This window comes from Castor canadensis, chromosome 7 (genome assembly GCF_047511655.1).
Source record: "Castor canadensis chromosome 7, mCasCan1.hap1v2, whole genome shotgun sequence".
Classification (NCBI taxonomy): Eukaryota; Metazoa; Chordata; class Mammalia; order Rodentia; family Castoridae; genus Castor; species Castor canadensis.
The window spans coordinates 77,640,764-77,660,393 of NC_133392.1; the positions used below are offsets into that span (position 1 = coordinate 77,640,764).

The following is a 19,630-nucleotide window of genomic DNA, read 5'->3' on the forward strand; positions in this document are numbered from 1 at the left end:
ATCTGGGCAAGGTAGTCCCCGCTTCTCTCCAATGCACTCCAGAGGAGAAGGGACGGACCCTGGTTTGCTAGGAGACTGAGAGAGCAGATGGACTCAGAGCAGGAAGGGAGGATGGAGACACTGCTCTCGGACACAGAGACTGCAGCTCCCAGTGCCTGTCTGCCCAGCACTTCCCAGATTGGCCCTTCAGACAGCAGTTGGTGGTGCTGGTGTCCCCGAGGTGCGAACTCAGGCAAGAGCTTTGTTGTCATAGGAAGAGCCATCTGGACATGGGTGGGCAGCTGCAGGCAGCTCATGGGGACACCTGGGTGTACATAGCCCTAGGGTCCATGTGGCTCCTGGGGGTAGGTTCAGCACACCCCACATTTCATGTTTGTATACAAGTCTGCAGAAGCTGCCATAGAGAGTACTTGGCCAGGCCCTGGAGAGAAAAGAAAAGCCATATGTTGAATTCTCTGGAAGTAAACTGACTGTCCCAGAGCAAAGCCTGGAAGGGAGGTGTATTACCATTGTTTTAAACTGAATATTGCATATCCCTTACTGTCTGTCTTTAAGGGACGTAAATATCATCCTTGCCTTTCACTTGCCTCAGCAACAGCTGGTCTTCCACATCTGTGCCCTTCTCTGCTTCTGTGTCCTCTGTGTCCCCTGCAATGGACACGTTCTGGGTGTCTACCCAGATCCCTGAAAAGGGAGTCCCCATCCCAGACTGGCCAGGGCCATGGGAGCCAGGACTGTCCACACCTGATTGGACCAGAGGTGTTTGCCGGGCCCAAGCTGGACCAATCACATTTATCCTCCAACCGGTCTGGGTGGGATTTCAAAAGCCTGGACTAAAACCTGAGCCTGCTGATTAGAGGCGAAGCAGGGTGCAGCCCTGCAGGAGGGATGCTGGCCATTGCCAGAAAGTAGCAGAAAGCAGGAGTGGAACCTCCTCCCTTCTCCTCTAGACTATCCGCACAGCGTCTCGTGTTCTTCTGACTGACACCTGGCTTAACTTTACTTGCAACTAAAGAAGCCTTTACTAAGTCTCTCTCAACCCACACTGGCCTCTGGGTAGCCCAGTTTCCATGCAAGTGCTCAGGTGCCTTCCCTGTCATGGAACCCGAGCCCAGTTTCCAACTGGAAGTCCTGCCCTCCTACAGTCCATGTGATTTGCTTCCTCTGCTGGTTCCCAGAGGCTGGGAGCCCACGCATCCTGTTTTCACTGAGAAATGTCTTCAAGGCTTTGATAGTGTGAGGCTGGGTGGGATGAAAACTAGCCTTTATATTGAGTGGGCACCATTTAGCTATCCATTAATTTAGTCTTCAAATAACTCTGTGAGGCGGCTGCCTGTATTACAAAAAAGTGAACCAGAACACAGAGAGGCCAAATGTCTTGCCCAGGGTCACACAGCATATAAGAACTGGAATTTCAAACAGACAGGGTACGTTCTTCAGCACTTCAGTCAGGCTCTAAAAAGTTTTACTCTTTCTGGTGAAGTCAGAAAATTAAGAAGCAATAATTTCCATTATGTGAATTGGTGTAGTCTTGGGCCCCTTCATGGTGGCCCCTCTAGAAAAACCATCTGAGAGTCCCAGGAGCTCTAGGTACAATCCATGTTATGAATCCCTGCTGAGCCTGCTCCCTGAAGGACTGACACACACAGGAAGGCCAGGTGCGCTGGTCCAGAGGCAGATCAAATGGGAGCCCACTGGCCTCTGGCCTCTGGCCTCTACTCCTGCCAGGCTGGACTCGGGGCAGAGAGACCCTGAGGGAGCTGACAGGGCCCTGGGGTGCAATATCCTCCCCCTCCCTCCAACAAGCCCACCAGGCCTGAGCCCACAGATGGTGAGCAAATGCAAAGACTCCACCCCACACCGCCACCACCACCGTTCACCATCTGTCAAACATGCCAGGACCCACCAGCCCTCTCAGGCCTCCATTGCCATCAGGGCTCAGTTAATGCCATCAGTTCACTTGTTAATCATTTTCTGGGTGACAAGCCATGAGGCCGAGCTCTTCCTTATCCTACTGAGGGCCACAGGCCACGTCACTCTGTAGTAGTTGCCCAACCTTCCTGGCCTCGGTTTTGTGTCTGTGAAATGGAAAGAGTTAGAAGCTGCATATCCCTTATCTGGAACACTTGAGACCAGAAGACTTCCAGATTTTAGAAATCCTTTCTGCTTGTAAATATTTGCATACACATAATAGACATTTTGGGCTGGGAGCCACAAAATTCATGGATGTTTCATATACACCTTATAGCCTGAAGGCTATCCTATACATTATTTTAGTTAAACTTGTTCATGAAACAAAGTTTCCACCATACTTGTGGTGTCATGTCAGCACTTTAAAAATTGTGGATTTTAGAGCATTTGGACTTTGGATTTTCAGATAGGGATGCTCAACCTGTACTTACCTTGTGGGTTGGTTGTCGTCGGGGTTAAAATGTAATCTCTACTAAGTTCCCAGGCAATGAGACAGTAGCGAAGTCTACGGATGCCCTTTCTATGCAGCTGAGAGGCCAGGAGCTAGGTATGCATAAATAAAGTGACAACTGAGGGGTGGAGGAGGGAGCCTGTGAGTCCTCCAGTGTCCTACACCAAGGCTACCCACTCTGACCTCTGTCCCCTATCGCTCCTCTTCCCAAAGCCCTCATCCTGAATGGGGCTGAGCTCTGCCTCTGTCATGACTTTTGTGGCTTCAAGGCTCCATTCTCATAGCCTGGAGTGCATTAAGACATACTCTTTGGAGTGCTTCAACTAATAAATGAGTAATAATTATTAATCAATCAATCCCTGGGGCCCAAACCTCCTTCCCAGACTGAAGCCCAGGTGGCTTTTTACAGTCACATTATGAACTTCAGACAGGGCAACCTACAGCGGCTCCAGTGATGGCTGCCCCAAAGAGTACTTCATCAAGGACAGCCCTGAAAGGGATCCGGCAAGACTACATCCATCCTTCCTGGATGGATGAGAAGTGCTGAGTCCTGCAGGCATGTGCACCTGGGGAGGGCTCTGGTGCACAAGGGCCTCTGTCTTGTCCCCGCATCTGCTGAAAGGCTCCCAAACCCAGGTCCCAAAGCCAAACCCTCCTCCTGGAAGTTCCTGAATGGTTCACCCTAGCCAAAGTGAACACTTAGAGAGCAGACTCCACCCAATCCACAGCTCCAAGGCCAAGAAAAACAAAGAGCAAGAGAGGACCTGAGTTCTGTAGGTCTTTCTTTTAACTCTTCTAAATTTATTTGGGTATTTAAACAAACAGAAACTACATCATGCACCAGTTACTTTTTGCCTTTGTACAACAAAACTAAGTACTCAATATCTCTGCAGAGGTTTGGCGCTTGCTTTTTCCTTTCTTTCCGTAATGTCAGGCAGACTTTTCGATGTTATCCAGTTTTGCACAGTCACTAGAGTGTCGCGTCATGAATTATTAAATCAGTGCTTCGTGGTAATACATAATTTCTTATCAATTATTCATGCTAATGTGTGTGTAGTTTACTTAATTGTGTTATTGACGATCAAAAGTAATTTCCTGAAAGTCCTCAAGGACACAAAATTTAATCAGCGTAACTACTTTTCGGATGCAATGCTGTTAAGTATTCTTAATTTGCCCAACAGTTCACTTATTTATGTACCTTTCTGGAGGAAATACGAGTTTAATCAAACAATTAGATTGAAGAGTTAGTGTGCATAAGGGCTTGAGCTTCCATTGCTCAACCAAACATTCGTAATTACAGGGAAACAGAAGCGACTTTGCCGCTTTTTGGCAAATCGGTTCATCTTCGTACTCAACAAGCAAAATACAGCAGGAAGAAGGATCTGATTTTTTAAAGGGGACGGTGTGTTTTATCAAATGCTTTGCGGCAGTCGTAGACGAGGCACGGTACACTTAGGACTATTATTTGGAGGGATCCTGGAAGTAGGCTAAAAAGAGAGCAGAGAGTCTGAAAGTAGAACCTTTTCATTATAGTAACTGAAACAAAAATAGTCATCATAAAAGCAACAGCTGTTTGCATGGAAATGCCATCAGCAAAAGCCACCAAAGACTGCTACATTTCAGGTACCAAGTGAGGAGCAGAGCTCATGCTATTATTGCACATTCCCCTTTGATTTCTCTGAGGTCACCATCCACACGACAGAAAAGAGCCACACTAGACCAAAACAGAAATCCTAGGAAATCTGGCCCTTTGGAATTCACTCTCTTCCACAGGAAGCCATCTTCCCCTATGCTTCCTTTCATCTTGCTTCCAACTTTTCTTCCCCCCAGTAAAAAAGTACATTTCTACTGGAGATCACCCTCTTTGTGCCAGAGAAACGTGGTGCATCTGGATGCATAAGGACTTCATAGATGCTCCAAGGGGGCTTCCTCCCTGTCCAAGGGCTCCCTGGGTTTCCTGGGCCACAGAGCTGCTTTCCGGGTGGCCAACTTCTAAGTCTCTTCTGGGGAATGGCAGGGCCTGCAGATGGGCACTTCAGTTGTAGGGGATCCACACTTTCTCTGTGCCCACAGAGTCAAGATGGCAGCCCTGGGTTATGGAACCAATGGCCAGTCTGATTGTCCTGGCCTCCCTGGCCAGATGTACCCAGTGAGACCTACTGGGCTACACCATATATTTCTGGAACAAACCCTGCCCCACCCCTACATTTTCTCACTTTCTAACCAAGTCCCTCCAACATGAGAAAGGGTCTTGCTGCTAGCGTTGGCTGAGAAGAACAAGAGTTGGTTGGGATTCTACAGCTCTGTGGTTCTTAAGCAATGTGACAGGGGCAGTCCCATTTCATATCATGAGACTTCAGCCCTGAGCATCTCTCTAGGATAACCCATGCCACAGTACTTGGGGTTGACAAGCCCTTCAAAGGTACCCGGGAAAGGGACAGGAAAGATGCAGGAGTGAGCAAATTGCCTTCCTTCAAAACTTCCGGGCCTGGATGGGAACCTGAGGGGCCTCACCACAGAGTGGGCTCCGGTGCCACCAAGCACCACTGGGACCTGTTTCCAAAACAATCAGGACAACACATCCCACCAGCAGGACACCAGAGGTATTCTCCAGTTGCCAAGGGAATGTGAGTCTCGCTGTCCCTTCCTGGGTTCACGAGGAGGATCACGCTTCTCCTTGATGTTCAGAGAGTTTGCAGGGCTGAGGTTGGGAGAAGCAGGGACATGGGGGAGGGCACACTGGGTTGGGTGCTCTGGACCCTCATACAATCTTCTCTCCCTCACTCTGTTCCTTGGTGGGAGGGGTCTTGTCCTGGCTGCTGTCAGGAGGCGCTGGCTTGGTGGCAGGGCTGGGGCTGCTGCTGGTAGATGGCAGGAGGTTGGCTGACTGCAGGACAGCTTCTGAGTGCTCACGGGCCTTCATGCGCAGGGCAGCCACACTAGCTGTACGGTTACTCTGGCAGCCGTAGGTGGGAAGGAAGGAGAGCCCCATGGGGTCTGGGACACAGCAAGAGCACAGTGGGCCCCCTGGAAGAAGAAAAAACAGGCTTAGTCATGGCCCACACTCTTTCTTAGGCTTGTTGGAAGCAAGGAATCTGGAGCCTAAAAAAGAGGAGAGTGATTCCACTTTGTTCCAGATACCAAAAGGAGGGCAAGTCCTCAGGACCCCAAAAATGCACCACTGAAGCTATCCAGTTGATAGTCCAAAGGATTCTCAGAGCGTCATGAAGACCTTAACCAGCCTGCCCACCACCCAGCCAGCTGCTCTTAGGCCAAGATATTGGCTTCCTGGAGCTTTGGCTTCTGCTTGTATAAAATGGGAAAAAGTACCTACATCATAGGATTATTATAAGGATCTAATGAAGCAATCCCACACTCCCAAATTATGTGCCGAGGTGCCCCTAAGAACTCACCATGGAGCTCTGTGGGGAGATTTTAAATGTTCAAGGGAAGCCCCACCACATCTGCTAGATACCACGCAAGCTGCTAGCTCAAAGCTGTTCACAGCTTCAACAAGGGACCCTGCTCTGTTCCTTTCAAGGGTGCTATGTCTGTAAAGCAGGATTTTGCAAGCATCACACAAAATTCCATGCAGAATACAAAATGAGAGTGGTGGCGTCCAGTCTGACTCCACCATCAGAGATGCTGAGCGAGTCATCAGGTATATGGTCCATGAAAAAGGAATAGTGGGTATTTTAAATGAAAAAAAAAAGCTATTTTCTTTCAATCTGTTTGAATTATTTTTCAGATGGCTATGAAGCTGTTGGGATCTAACCATTTCATGAATGAATGCTACCATTGCCCTAGCACAAGCCCAGCCCCAGGGTTATTCTTTTTACCCATCCGCTGCCTCTTGGCTGGTGATGACAGGATGGTGGCAGATGTGTCATGTTGCGCTGGAATTTCTGAAGAGGCCCCAAGCCAGAGCAGAGGGTCACACCAAGAACAGAACTCCTGTGTCCCCTACTCCCCTGTTGTCTTGGACATCCCCATGGGCTTCACACCAGCTCTGAGCTGCTGTCCTAACATTCTGAACATGGTCTGGAATCTTCCCTTGGGCCACTTTGGAGCAGTAATTGTGATACGATGCCCATGCCCACCAGGGCCTTCGAAGTCACCAAGATCTGGTGCCTACTTATACAGATTAGCCTTTGTAGACAGTCAGAGCAGCAGCAACTGGAATGTTCCCAGCTTCTCCCTTTCCCCCATAAGCAGCTCCTCCTCTCCTCCCCAGCATGTTTGAGAATTTTCCCCTTCCTTGTCCATCCTGTTCAAAGACGAACGATCACCTTGACCACCACCCACTGCCCCCTCTCATCACCAGTATAGCCCCTGGGAGGGATGGGCATTCTTCATCTCCACTCTCCAAGTAAGGACCCCAATGCTCCAAGTTTGCACAATTCATTGCAGAGGTGGGACCAGCCCCTTCTGGTGGCCTTAGTGTAAGGGGAGGCATAGGTGCAGCCTCCACTTCCTGCTTCAATTTTCACCAAAGGACTGATACAGCAGGTAGCAAGGTGAGTGTGAAACACATCACCACAACCAAGTGCACAAGGGAATTCTGAAAGCTGGCTGGCCACCTGGCTTCTAGCCTGACGTGAGTTTGGTCAGATCCCAAGTCCTGAGTGTTCCACTGCTCATGACAGCTTTACACAGACACAGCTGAGCACTGACACTAATTTTGGAGAGACACCCCAGGGGAGTCGCAGTTTTTGCTAGGAAGGATGCCTATGCTAGCGCCATGAGTGAGGAGCATTCCTAAGACTGGGCCCCGCCCACAGAGGAGCCTTCTCTCCCTGTCTCTTCCCTCGCTGGTGAGAAGAACCTCAGATATGGAGCAACTCATACTTTCCTCTCTGTGTCTGTTCAGAATTTTTCTCATTTTTCTACAATGAACATGAATATCTTTTAAAATCAGAAATATAACTTTAATTTTAGGGAACGTTTAAAAGAGAGAAGACTGGAAATGACCCTAGGTACATCTACCAAGGGTGCCACAGAGGCCAGAGCTGCATAGGAGCTGAAGGTCCCAGGGGACTTTGGCTGAGGACACAGACTGTCAGGAACCTAGAAGCACTTAGCAATTCTTGGAGGTCTGCATTGTGGCACTAGGATGTTACGCCATTGTGTGGGTAGCTCTCACAGTCTTTAACCATGGCCTCAGCCTCTGCCCTAGACAGGTGGAGCTGAGTTGGGCTTTTTCTCCAACCTAGGACTTTCTCTGCTCCTTTCTCAGGAAGCAGAAGTGGCAGAGCTCCTCCTCCTGGAACCACAATGCACACCTGCTATAGTGGCCCCCAAGAAAGCCTCTGATAACTGTACTCCTGCTCCTCAAAACCCAGATTGGGAGGTTTAGATATACAAATTAACTCAGAACCAAGGCTGTGGCAGGGAAGAGAGTCTATATATGTAGCCTCATTCACAGCCCACCCCAACACTAGATAGATGAAGAAACTGAGGACCTGATGAAGCCAGGGCTTGGAACACTCTGTGGTTAAGGACTGTGAGAGTTACCCACATAATGGAGTAATGTCCTACTTTAAAAAGAAGGGATCGCTGTTTCATGCTACAGTGCAGACCTCCAAGAAGTGCTAAGTGAAATAAACCCACCACAAAAAACAAGTACCACCTGATTTCACCCACATGAGGCATCCAGAATGGACAAATTCACAAAGAAAGAAAAATAGTAGTTTTCAGGACTGGAGAGAGTGAGACACGAGGAGTTGTTTAATAGATACAGAGTTTCAGATTTACAAAATGAAAAAGTTCTGAAGATGTGTCACAATGTGAGTACAGTTGTCCCTCAGTATCCATGGGGGTCTGTCTCTGGCACCCCCTTAATACCAAAATCCAAGGATGCTCAAGTCCCTGACTATATTACAGCGCAGTATTTGCATAGAACCTACGCACATCCTCCCATGTACCTCGAATATCTCCAGGTGACTTGTAACTCCTGATACAATGAAAATGTTAGGCAAATAGCTATAATTCTGCTTGGGTTTTTTAGGGAATAATGACAAGGACAATGCTCTGTACATGTTCAGCACAAATGCATTTTTTTCTTGATGTTTTCTATCTGCAGTTGATTGAATTCAGGAATGTGGAACTCACACATATTAGAAGGCTGACTGTATGCTTAGCAATATTGAAATGTACATTTAAAAGTAGTTAATATGGTAAAAAACAATTATGCTAAGTGCGCTTTGCCATAATTAAAAATAAGATAATTATTTGGAAAAAAAAAGAAACAAGTTTTAAAAAACTGTGAGAGTCAAAAGGCAGTTGAGGGTTAAGCAATCCAGGAAGTTGTCCAGGAAGATGAGGGCCACACGAGGCTACTGATTCTCTGTTATGGCTCCTACAGTGACTGAGGACCTCTGAAGTCCCTCATCCCACCCTACACTCATCCAGCCACAAAGAGCCACACACCCACAAGTGACACCCTCAATCCAGCCTCTGGCCAGGGTTTCCATATGCCCTTGATCCAGTGCCCACCTACAGAGTGGACTCTCCACAGCAGAGCATAGACCCTGACAGACGCATGTTGACCAGTGAGATCCCACAGCACCACGCCCTTTTCATGCCTCTGTCTTTCCTCATCTGTGCCCCAAGTCTGGACAGCAGCTAACACACCCATCCAAGGGGGCCAAGGCTTGTAAGTGGACTCAAGTATCTGAAAGCCACCATCAGGAATACTGACAAATGAACCCTTGGTGGTCTGGGGGAGGTCCTAGAGAGTGTGGAAGGGGCTGTCTCCCACTCTCCCCTGCACTGCCCTGAACAAGGGCATGGAAGACGTGCCTATCCTGAATAGAAATATGAGTAAGACTGAGAGAGGCTACCTGTGTAATAGACAAGGTCAAAAGCAAGTGGATGACAACTATAGTGAGATGCTATTCAACAAGAATAAGTGTAGAATCTATGACCTGTACCCAAGGATCCAATCATCTGAAGGGAAATGCACTCAGTAGTGAGCATATAGTCAACATGAGTTTACAGGATTACACTATAATCCCACGCTGTCATGTGTTGCCTTAACAGAGGCAGAACCCGCAAGAAAAAGGAGGGTGAAGTCCACCTCTTCTCTGTGATGGTCAGACTATTCTTATGTCTCCCAGCAATAGGTGCCCTGGTCACCACCCTAGGGAAAAGGGAGCATGTGACCTATAGTGAGTTGGGAACACACACATATTAACCTAAATTGCCATTCCTTAAATGGTACAACAATTTTTAACAAAGGAAAACAATTACTTCCACAAATAGGATCTTGCAAAACTAACTCTTGACTTCTCAGTAATCTCACAATACCAATAGATTACCAGGTATCTCCCTATGCCACCTGCACAGACAGTGTGGCCCAGAACACTCTTGGGAAACCCAGGCAACAGAACAGAGCTTCATCTTCCATGGTTCCCATGGTGACTGATTAACAGATGGTTACTGAGTGAAAAATCCAGCCCCCCCCAAAAAAAGCTCACACACTTTGCCCATGAAAAGTACATTCAAAGGGCAAGGCACCTGGTGCACCCCAATAATCCCAGCTACTTAGAAAGCAGAGGTAGGAGAATCATCATAGCAGGCTAGCCTGGGAAAAACTGCAAGACCCTCTCTGAAAACCAAACTAAAGCAAAAAAGGCGGTCCTGGGGGTAAAGCTCAAGTGATGAAAAGGTTGCCTGGCAAGCACACAGCCCTGAGTTCAAAGCCTCAGTACCACCAAAAATATATACACACTTGCTTAAGGTCTTCCCCAAGGGCTTAAATGTTCTTTTCTGTCCATTCATAACATAATTACAAGGTGTCTGATTTACAAGACTGCCACATACTGGAAAGAAATGTTACTTCTGATGGCAGGCACATGCGTGGGTAATATTGAGAAAAGAGACAAAATGGTAAAAAACCGCCAAAAAAAAAAAACCTCAAAATGCACAGTCAGCCATCTAGTACAGGCAAAGCAAAACAGCTCAAATAGAGGGCTGATGGAGTTGTTCAAGTGGTAGAGTGCCTACCTAGCAAGTATGAAAGCCCTGAGTTCAACCACAGTACTACTAAAAAAAAAAAAATAGAAGAAGAAGAAAGAAGGAAAACAAAAGCAGCTCAAGATGGCCTGGAGGCTGTCACAACTTGCTGTTGGATCATACAAGATGATGTTAAAAGTGGCTTTGAAAACACCACCAAGGCTGGGCACAGTAGCTCACACCTATAAATCCTAGCTACTCAGGAGGCAGAGATGGGGAGGATCACAGTTCCAGGCAAGCCAGGGCAAAAACTTCATGAGACCCCATCTCAATCAATGAAAACTAAGCACAGTGGCACACACCTGTCATCCCAGCTAAGTGGGAAGCCTAAGTAGGAAACTTGCAGTCCAGGCCAACCCAGGTATAAACCTGAGACACTATTTGAAAAAATACCTAAAGCAAAAAGGGCCGGAGGTGTGGCTCAAGTGGTAGAGCACCTGCCTAGCAAGAGTAAGGCCCTGAGTTCAACCCCCTAGTACAGCCAAAAAAAAAAAACCAACAAGCCTGGACTATTAGTGACGTGGATGCTTTGTGATGCCACAAGGGCAGCTCATCATTCGTCTATTACATCGGGTGGGGGGAGGGTGATAAAGACACTTGGAAATATCTATAACAAAATTAAATAATTGCTATGGAAATCCTATAAAATGAGTGACAAGAGGACATCTCTGGAAGTGCTGTGATGAGATGGAAGAAGATGGACTTCGGAGTGTGACTCCTGGCTCCATCACGAACCACCCATGGGGTTACAGATGCTCCTCCACTTACGTGGTGTTATGTCCTGATAAGTCCTTCATCAGATGAAAATATCTTAAGCTACAAATGTATCCACTGCACCTAACCTGCCAAACATCAGAGTTCAGCCTAGCCTGCCTTCAACGTGCTCAGACACTCACATTTACCTACAACTGGGCCAAGCCATCCAACACCAAATCTTCATATGACAGTGTTGCGTTCATCATGTCATTTTTTGAATGCTGTCCTGAAAATGAGAAACAGAGTGGCCGTACAGTATGCCCTCGCTCACACCATTCTAAAGTCTGAAACTACATCTGACCATCATAAACCTGAGACCTTTTATCTTTCCAAGCTTCAGTTTCTGCACTTAACACACTTACCTTTGGGATGAATTCTATAAAGCAACTTGGTACCAAATCCCCCAAAAAAACTGTTATTTCCATAATTCCTTGTAATTAAGGGGCAATTCAACATCATAGGTCACAATTTACTCCAATGTCAAGTTGGAATTGATGCCCATCGAAAAACTCGAGTTGTCCAGGTGCCCGGGAGGAGAGCTACAACAAGACCCATATCCATGCAGTCACCATTCTCATCCTCCCCTCTCACCGTGCCCTAGGGACAAGTCCTACACTATTCACAGTTGTTTGTTCCTTGGTGAAGTTTTCCATTTGACCAAAAAGCAGAATTATTTATTGTGCCAAGAGAACTGTGAGGCTCAAACCAAGCAAAAGTCCAAAGCTCAGTTTTTTAAGTATTAGAATTCCAGGCTTGGGGCTCCAGAAGGGAATAGCTGGGGGTGATGGGGGTTGTTTGTTTGCTTATTTATTTTTATTTCTGCTTTGATTTTTTTAATTGATCAAAAGTCTATAATCATGAGTGGGCCAAAAATTAAATTAGTAACAAAGGAAGTCATCCCAGTGTCTCATATAGCAATAAAAATGGTAAGTAGCCTAATGGCTGGTAACAGGAAATTGCCTGAATAAGCTATGGTCACCCATATAGAAAACACTGCAGCTATGAAAATTTATATTATAATAAGATACTTAGTGCCATGAAGAAGAAACTAATAAAATACTCAGTTTAAAAAGGCAGGTAAAGGAATGGTAAATCGGTATGACATCATCTCAGCAAGTATGTATACATACAGATGCATACACACTACGGTCTGAAGGTTTTGGTCCCCCAAATTCATATGTTGACAGTTGTCGACAGCTGTAGTGACAGTATGGAGAGGCTGGGCCTTTGGGAGATGATTAGGTGATGAGGCAGAGTCCCTCATGGGTTAGTGCCCTTCTCAAAGAGACTCTAGAGGGTCACTTGTCTCTTCCACCATGTGAGAACACAGCAAGGAGATGCCCTCTACAAACCAGGAACTGGGCCCTCAGACACCAAATCCTCCAGGTCCTGGGGAACTGTGATCTCAAGAATGGTGAGAAACAAGTTCCCATGGTTTCAAAGTCATTGTATTTATGGGCTTTCGTTATAGCAGCCCAAATGGACAAGGATGATTCATATCCCTGTATATAAAACACATACATATGTGGTGGTCCCTTGATAACCATGGGTCCCTACCCCAGGATACCAAAATTCATGGGTGTTCAAGTCCCCTATATGAAATGGTGCAGCATTTGCATAAAACCTACACAATCCTCTACATACTTAAGGCACCGCTAGATCACTTATAATACCTAATGCAATGTAAATAGTCCTGTGCTCATTGTTTAGGGAACAACAACAGGGAAAGGGCTGTGTGTGTTCAGTACAGACACATTTTTTTCAAATATTTTCAATTTGTGGTGGTTTGAATCTATGGATGGAGAACCAACAGTTATGGAAGGGAATACCAAGTGCGTGCATATAGGTGTACATGTACATGCATTTCCATATCCTAGATGATTTGGGGATTCTAGGAATATGTAAATTTACTACATGTATAAATTTATACATCTATAATATTTATTTAAAATTTTCTAATTTATAAATACATCATAAAATATTTACTGAGATATATATGTTTGCAAATAGGATAAAAATATATACCAATACCAAAATTTAGTAGTAATGCTTATTAAGATTATGAATGATTGTTTTCTTTGAGTCTTATTGTATTTCTGCTCTTTCTAAGCTGGCCAGGTGTCACTCTCATTAATAAGGTGTCCTTCCTGTGGTCTGTGATTTCCTGACTCCTTGCATATGAAGGATGGAACAGATGTTCTCCATTTATATATTATTGCTATCTTTTTTTTTTTTTTTTGGCAATAGAGGGGCTTGAACTCTGGGCCTCATGCTTACTGGGCTGGCACACTACCACTTAAGCCACACTCCCAGCCCAGATGTTCTTTAGAACAGGGACCCACTGAAGCTGTTGTATCCTCAGCACCAAGGGAAAATGCCCAAGGCTAAAGGCCACACTACACTTGAAGCATTAACACAGACACAGAGCTGAGGATGCACCATGACAGTCACCCAGGAACACTCCATTCACCTCCTCTTCTGTGGGAATCAACTTGAGTGTGTCCCTTCTCATGTGAACCTTCTTAAAAGGCCACGACTTCACTTTGCCATCACCAAAGTCTATGCAAGAGATATCTGGCCCTGAAATACAGCTTAAGAATTGTTTTGTTTGGAGAACATACTACCTCCTGGACACTAAATTAAAACACACAATTAGATTTCCATTAAGTTACAGCAAATTCTGCTGAATTGATCTAATCGGCCTCCATCCCTATATGACATCATGCTTTAAAGGCTTGGCTTGAACATAAATACTTAATGTAATAAATACAGTCTGAAAGATTTGATCTCCTTGGCAGTTTAATTGATCTAGTACAGAGACTGACAGGAAAAATTAAGTTAGCTCTGTCTCGTCTCTGCCAATAGCACATTTTCATCACTGAGGTCCGTGAGATCTGATGTGGGTGGCAGGCCGAGCTCTAGTGCACCATTTTCTTGTCGAACATTCAAGTAAGATGTAAGAATTGAATAAGAAAATGAATGCATGGATTGGCGAGACATTTCACACCGACACCATAGTTCTTTTTGCTTTATAATCAAATAAATATGCATATTTTGTGAGTCCTAATACAGGTTCCTTCCAATTCACAAGGAGGGTCTAAAGGGGACTGTTGATAGATGCCTACAACTTTGGCTTGTCTTTAGCTGCTATAGCTAAGTGCACTCATGATAACCAATGCACTACAATACCACTTTGTCTTTCAGCACAGACCCCTGGAAGTGTTTGTTCCAGCTCCTAGTATATGGCTGTTAGGCCTTATCCACCATGTTATGTTTGGTTTGTGTTCATCTTACCTTGAAACTTGCTGTGGGTGCCCTTCCCCAACCCACTCCCATACCCCTGATCCCAGAGCCAAATTGCCCAATTTTGGTACAAAGAAAACACTTGATAAATATTTGGGGAAGGAAGGAAAGGAGGAAGAATCTCCTTCCTGACTGAGTTGGCATATTTTAGTCCCTCAAGATTGCCATCTCACAGGCTCCAAGCTTCAGGGCTGGCAGAGTGACTCGAGTGGTAAAAGCACCTGCCTAGCAAGCATGAGGCCCTGAGTTCAAGCCCCAGTGCTGCCCAATAAATACATAACAGGTCCAAGCTTCCTCAATACCCTGTGGAGAGAAAAACTGTAATCATCATAATTACTCAATCTGATTAATGCCAAAATTGACAGCTAAGTTTTACAGGTTCTTTTGGCAGCATCAACCCTAAATCCCACTCATACCCTAATTCCAGCTACTACATGTAAGTTCACTGCCTCAACATCTACTTGTTCACTCAGAAAACACTCGTTGGCAAGGAACCATGGCACTGACCATCCTGATCAGAACTTTCTGCTATGACAGTCTCAAAGCCACTGCAGAATAGTGTCCTATTTCTGCTTGGATGTCTTTGCAGAGTCAAACAGATCTAAGGGTCCCCAGTATAGGCTACTTCTCCTGCTGACTCCCACTGCCTCTGGCACCAGCTTGAAGCCTTCTGCTCAGCTCCCTGCACTCCAGGCCCCATTGATCAACAGGAAGGGCAAACCATCAACACCCACAGGAAATGACTTCTGGAAATTGAGCTGCAGTTTTTCAAGTCAGACAATGACAGCAGGTGCCTGTCAAAGGAACAGAATCAATACAAGGGTCTGGGGGCTCAAAGGGGGTTGTCTCAGTCCCTAATTTGTCCTACCTCTGCCAGACATGCTGTGTGACCTTGGGCAGTCCTAGCTCTCTTCAAGACTCAGTTTCTCCACTAAAGCCTGGAGACATGCTCATCAAGGCAGTTCCTTGCAGATCATAAGAGAAGTTATGCAGTGTGACCTTGAAGGTCCTCCAAAGCCCCATGCATTGATTACTTAGTCCCCAGTCTGCGGTGCTATTGAGAGCTAGTGGAACCTTTAAGAGCTGGGATCTAGCAAAAGGAAGTTAGGTTTTGGAGGTCATGCCCTTGACGGAAATATGAGGACACTGAACCCTCCTCTTTCTGTCTTTGCTTCTCAGCCTCCGGGAAGTAAACAGGCCTGCTCTATCTACCATGTGATCCCACCATAATGTGCTGTACAGCCATAGGACCAAAGCAACTATGGACTGAATGGCTTGTGATAGCAAAACCTGGATTGAAGATGATAAGAAAAGAAAATCAGATCAATCTCATGATCACAAATGCAAAACCCTAAAGAAAATATTAGCAAACCAGATCCAGTACTCTGTAAAATAGATAACATGTCCTGTCTAATTTGGGTTTATGTTGGGAATATGCAGTTGGTTTAACATTTAAAAATCAATCAGTATAATTCATCACATTAATATATTGGGACAGAAAATTCACGCAATCTTCTCAACAGTAGCAGAAAAAGCACTTGGTGAAATTCAACATCAGTTCAGATTTGTGACTTTTCAAAATAATAAAACTAGAACAAGAAGAAAATATCCCCACTTGATAAAGGGTGTGTTAAAGAAAAGTAAAAAGGAACAAATGTGACTATAAGAGCTTTTCTAGAATAAAACAAGGATAGGTCACAGTGGCATGGTCAGAAGACAGCATCTTGTAAGAGCCTGTGCATATGAAATGTCCACACCAGCAACAGCAAAATGTCCATCAGCTAGAAAGACAGGGAGTAAATTCATGGTTGCTCAGGACTGGGGGCTTGAAGGAAATGGACAATGACTGCAATGGGGACAGGGTGATGAAAATGTTCTAAAACTGATTGCCTCAGTGGTTGTACAATTCAGTAAGTATACGAAGATCATGGAATTGTATACTTTCAGAGATGAGTTGCCCAATGTGTTAATTATAGCCCAATAAAACTTTTTTTAAGAATAGAATAAGGAAAAAAAAAAGAATAGAATAAGTCAAGGATGACTGTTATCATCAATTCTCGTCAAGACTATTCAGGAGGCAGAGGGAGGAGAGTTGCTTGGGCCCAGGAGTTCAAGACTAGTATGGATAACAGCAAAACTCCACTTCAAAAATTAAATTAACATTAAAAAAAAACCCTCTACTAGGAGTTCTAACCAGCAAAGCCATATCAAAAGAAAAGAAAAAGCATAAAATTGGGAAAGAAGAGACAAGCTGTCTTTATTTATGGATGACCTGCTCAGGTACATAGAATATTACAGCAAATCTACAACCAGACTTAGCTACGTGGCTAAAGCTTGCTAACATAATGCTGAGCCAAAGAAACCAGACACAAGAAAGAATACGCTGTAGGATCCATTTATATACAGTCACGTGTCACTTAACAATGGGAAAATGCTCTGAGAAATACATTGTTGGGCATTTTCGGCATTGTATGAACATCACGGAATGTACTCACACTATCGCTATGTTGTCGCTAGGTGACACATGATCTCTGAGCAAATCTTGTCATGTGATGTGTGACTAAATAAAGTTCAAAAAAGTGAAGACTCCAGTGCTTCAAGACGCCTACTTTGGAGGGAAAGCTATCTCACCATAAAAATCCACAGGGTGTTCACTTCGAGGTTAGCAAGGAGACTCCAGTGGAGGGAGCCCATGGAGTCAGGGCCTCTGGGTGCAAAGAGGTAACAAGTGCTCAAAATCACTCGTGAGGCTCTAGGTGCATGCTTTATGAATTTTCTAATGAATATTCTAGTTCACAACAAAACTACAAAAATTGGTTTTTTTAAAAAAAATGTACTTTTTAAAATTCACGAAACAAAGGAAAAAATAACTAAAGAAGAATGAAGGGAATGCTTTTAGAGGGCTCAGAGGAAGAAAAGGTCCCCTCTGACTCTGAGTTTAGCCTTAAAGGTAAAAATTGACCGCCCAACACAGTCCTTTCCATCTCAGAAGCTGGGCACTAGCCTGGCCTGGAAGCCAAGTGCAGGAAAAGGCATGTTTGCGACTTACTAAGGGGCCTTGCTCCTGGAAGGACATGCTGGACCCTCTCCCAGCACTGTCCACTGTCTCCCTCATCCGCACACACAGAATATAGGACCTACTACTCCAATTGAACATCTATTGAACACTGAGTGTGTGAGCGTATCAGCCTCCAAGGCCTCAGACAGGCAGGTGAGGCCAGGATGCCAGCTGCAGCCAGTCTACCCTCAGATTCCTCCCAGCCAGCTCTCACCTGGGGCCAGCCCACCTCTCCAGGTGGGGATGGGGAAGGGTAGAAGAAGGGGTCAGATCTCACTGCATTGCTCTGTTGCTGTTCTCTGGCCTCAGCCCTCCTAGCATGCTGCTCTGTCCAGTGCAGGAAAGTGACTGTGACTCCCACAGCATGAGCACACAGTGAGTTATGAAAGCGCTCATCTGGCAACTGTAATTATGTCCCACCTCACACCCAGCTCTAAGGATCGCAGGTTAGCGGCACAAGCTAAGTGCACCGGGGAGCGCACCTCCTCCACTGCGTGACTCTCCAGCCCCCTATGGCCAGCACTTCCTCAGAACAAACCCAAGTGCCTCCCTGGCCATTAATAACCTCCTCTGCATTAATGAATTGTGATCACAAGGCTGGCCATTAAGACAGTGCAGGAAGATTCTTGGTGTTGCTTCTCTGGACACCCATTATTATTACGCAAAGGCTCCCTTCACAGACTGGGTCCTGCTGTTTTCTTATCTGAGGGTTTCCACAAATGCTCAGTTACTAACATGTTAGTGTGATCCTCTCTGACCATCTGAGAGGTGAAGCCCCAGGAAGTTCTAATCAAAAAAATCCCACAAGGAACAGGAAGGACCCCAAACACTGTCAGAAATTAGAATCATGAGGCTTACAAACAAAAGGGAGATGAGAGAAGTTTGGAGGAGCAGACATTCCTGTGGGTCCTTGAAAAGTGAGTGGGACCTGGACACTGCCTCGGGGCGAAAATGGCGGGCTCCTGTTTATGGTGATGGTCAGTACTTACAGTGTCACTCATGTACCACAGTACTTACAGTGTCACTCATGTACCAAACAGTGGCGAGGGGTCTCAACTGTCCTCACTTGTGCTCTCCCCAATCTGTCTTAAGAAGTCAGTCCTATCAGGATGAATATGCCCATTTGACAGACGAGCAAGCAGAGGCACAGAGTGCTAGGAATTGGCTCAAGACTTACATAGTTAGAGAATGGAAAAAGGAGGGTTCATATCAGGCAGGCTATTCCAGAGTGCTTGCTTGAGACCATGTGCTAGCTGGCTGCTTGGTAATTAAAAGAGAAAAATGACTGCTCTCTGATTATCTAGCTCTGCCCCTGGTGAGCAGTTTCCTGGCCTGGGGTGGCCAGCTGCCTCACCCTCAGATGAGAGCAGCCCAATGCTGACCCAGGCACCTACCTGGTGATCCTGAAAGCTAGTCTGCCACACCTGTATTTCTGCATACTTCCCCTAACTGCTGTACCATGGGGGCTGTGACCTCCTGACCATTAAGGGCTGCCATCAGTCCCCTGTTCCCCACCAGCTGAGCCCACCAGCTGACGTCCTAATGCACATGCTGTTCTGCGTGGTCCAACCCTGAGCCTCCTTCACAAGCATCCCTAGCACAGTTTTTCACAGGTATTCACCTTGGGTGGAAGAAGAAGCTCAGAGGAATGTTCTGGGCCACAGACGCTAAGCCACAATGGCCCTCCTTATGTTCCCCACCACGCTGGAGTAGGCATGGCAGTCCCCATGCAGCGCTGTGCCCTGGGAGTCCAGTGTTGGAGGGGTGCATTCCCCTTATCCTCCCTCTACTACCATTTCTCAGGGAGCTGACAGTCAATATGATCAGATGGGTTCCAGATTCCAAGATTCAACCAACCACGGATGAAAAATATTGGAGAGAAGAGAAATTGCATCTGTTCTGAACATTGTCATTTTTCCCTAAACAGTTCATTGTAACAACTGTTTACGTAGCATGTACATTGCATTAGGTATTGTACGCCATCGAGAGGTGATTAAAGTGTACAGAAGGATGTGTGTAGGTTATGTACAAATACTACAATGTTTTACAGAAGGGACTTGAATATCTATGGATTT

General features: G+C 45.8%; 1 protein-coding gene across 1 annotated transcript in view; it reads right to left on the minus strand.

The window, feature by feature from the left end:
• Positions 1–3,232: 3,232 nt before the first annotated feature.
• Drgx (dorsal root ganglia homeobox) overlaps positions 3,233–19,630 on the minus strand; it is a 28,838-nt gene continuing 12,440 nt past the window's right edge. Inside the window, exon 6 of the mRNA XM_020160084.2 lies at positions 3,233–5,449. Within this exon, the coding sequence (XP_020015673.1) occupies positions 5,184–5,449 (266 nt within the window). The 3' untranslated portion in view covers positions 3,233–5,183. The remainder of the gene's footprint in view (positions 5,450–19,630) is intronic.